Source organism: Haliotis rufescens, unplaced genomic scaffold (assembly GCF_023055435.1).
Source record: "Haliotis rufescens isolate VD_foot unplaced genomic scaffold, xgHalRufe1.0.p SCAF_6, whole genome shotgun sequence".
Classification (NCBI taxonomy): domain Eukaryota; kingdom Metazoa; phylum Mollusca; class Gastropoda; order Lepetellida; family Haliotidae; genus Haliotis; species Haliotis rufescens.
Window position 1 is genome coordinate 13883998 of NW_025964334.1, and position 2545 is coordinate 13886542.

The 2545-nt window shown below is 46.2% G+C and overlaps 1 protein-coding gene across 1 annotated transcript; it reads right to left on the reverse strand.

Annotated features, from left to right (window-relative positions):
* Positions 1-860: 860 nt before the first annotated feature.
* Positions 861-2100, reverse strand: LOC125374714. The gene is made up of 2 exons (XM_048385980.1): positions 1905-2100; positions 861-1111 (listed from the first exon to the last, which is right to left on the reverse strand). Exons 1-2 carry the CDS (start codon positions 2098-2100, stop codon positions 861-863), a joined length of 447 nt encoding a protein of 148 aa, XP_048241937.1.
* Between the last annotated feature and the right edge of the window lie 445 nt (positions 2101-2545).

A 2545-nucleotide genomic window follows, 5' to 3' on the forward strand; every position in this document is an offset into this window, starting at 1 on the left:
GGGAATGATAACTGGTAAGGCAATCATAATGCGCGGCCGCCTGGTGCATGTATATTAGACGAGAAACCAGTCATTACGTGAGCGCTGAAGAGAATCGTTACCGACTATTGTGGTGAAATGGGTGACCCGGTAGACTAACGCTTAGTTATATAACCTTTATAGAAACAAACAGCTGCATTTAAATTGAAAATGGGCTCCAGTGGACACGTGGATTTGCTTCATTTTTCATTACCGGTTTATGGTCTCTGATTTCGGGCTATATAGCCCACAGCTCCGTAAGGGCTTGGTGAAATTGAAAATCATGTGGGTCAGGGGCTGTGAGACAGACCAGTGAGGGGGCAGGGGGGCCGGTTGCCCCCCTGGATTTTTTTGATTTTTTATAGAAAACAGTTTTATTTGAAACATGAAAATACAAGTTGGGGACAAGTGATATTTGTACAAATATTTGACTCCCCCTCCCCCCTGTCAAAAAAAGTTAATTACGGCCTTGCAGACTATTGTCGAGGGTGCATCAACTCATTGCGGAGTTGCTTCCCTTACGGGGGCGAAACTGAACTCAACGGTAAAAGAAACTTTGCACCAGATTGAAGTGATTGTAATTAATAAACTAAAAATAACAAATGTTTGAGGTAAAGTATATTTAATAAGCAAACAGTTCCACAAAGTATTGAAGAACTATTGTACAACAGACAAACAAAATCAGTGGGAGTTGAAAATTCAGTTGTCCAGATTTTCACTGCAATTCATTCAAACACGGAAAGTGGTCACAGAAACCAAATTTAGTCACTTTTATACCGAATGTGGCCACCCCGTGGGCGGAAAAACGTCAAACGTCTGATGAGGTCACGTGGCAAGCGGTTCTATTCATCTTGTAGGGCTTGTATCAACTCTTGTCTGTTGGCGGGAGGGTGAGGTCGGACTCTAACTCGCCTGTCCAAGACGTCCCAGAGGTGTTCTATAAGTGATAAGTCAGGAGAACATGCCGGCCACGGTAAGACGTTGACGTTGTTGTTGGCAAGGAAGTCCACTACGATGCGAGCTGTGTGGGGCCTGGCGTTGTCGTGTTGGTACAGAACACCTCGGGGTTGTTGCTGGAGGTAGGGCGGCACTGCTGGACGGAGGATGTCATCTCTATAGCTTGCGGATTGAGGTTTCCATTCATGACGAGTGGCGTTGTCTGGTCTCCACAAATTCCACCACACACCATAACGCCACTTCAACCGTTAGGAACGACTTCTTGAACGCAGCAAGCAGCTGTCCGTTCACCCTTGCGACGGTAAACACGCTGTCTGCCATCAACTCGAAGACCGACTCCTTGGTCTAGTGGTAGAGCGTCCACCCGAAGAGCGGAAGGTCCGGGGTTCAATCTCCGGCAGCGTCATACCAAAAGACGTTAAAAGATGGTACTTGTTGTTACCCTGTCTGGCGCTCGGCATTTAGGGGCAAAACAAGGACTGGTCGGCTCGGAGTCAGTATACTGTGTCTGAGTGGGGTATTCATGTTAAACTGCGGCATGGTATCTGAGTGGGCTAGCACTATAAATAGGCATCAGTCCGGAATAGTACAAGCAGCCACACACACACACACACACACACACACACATACACACACGTGCATGCACGTCGCTATATAAGTGTAATAATCTTGGACGCAACGTTAAACCCAATTTCACCTCACCTCACCATCAAGTCGAAACAAACAGAATCTGCTGTCGTCCGTAAAGACCACGTGTTGCCAATCCCGACGCTGCCACCGTTACACTGTATTAACCCATCGTATTCGTCTGTGTCGGTGTTCAGCGGTCAACATCTGTCCTCTGAACGGTCGATAGGCCCTAAAAACCTGCTGCCCGAAGTCTTCTGGTCACTGTCCGTGTGCTCATCCGCCGACCCAAAAGCATTCACTGCCGATGACGTCACTGTGAGGAAGCAGTTGCGGAGGTGCAACGTTCGCAGATACCGGTCTTCCTGTGGCGTAGTGACCCGTGGTCTCTCTGTCCTGGACCTGTCCGATGTCCTTCCGGTCTGCCTTAAACGCTGCAACAAGTTTCCAACAGGAACAGCCAAAGGCTCTTGCAACGTGGGTGTGCGTTGCCCCCATCTGGACCATCCCAATTGCTCGCTCACGTTGGTCTGATGTTAGTCTTGGCATTCAAATGTGTTGTTTTTTTCATAATGTGGATGTTTGACATTGCTACTGTGTAATTGTTATACCCCTGTTGCACGTGCATTTCTACAAGCAATGACATCTCGTGATTTTACATTTTTCGCATATTCTCAAAAACACGTGCGCATTGCAGGTATTCATTACAGGCACAACAACGATGCGTTTGGGCTATGTGTTTGTGCCTATTTGGGTTTGAACCAGTACAACTAATTTAAAATCACATTATTTTCAAATGTGCAAAGTTTCTTTTGCAGTTCAGTTTACCTTTCTAGCAGAAAAGCAATTGCCTACACCGAAAAAACACACAATTTTGATTACACAAAAATAAAAGCTCAATTTACCATCTATGCAGTAAATTATTAATTGAAACTGTACACGG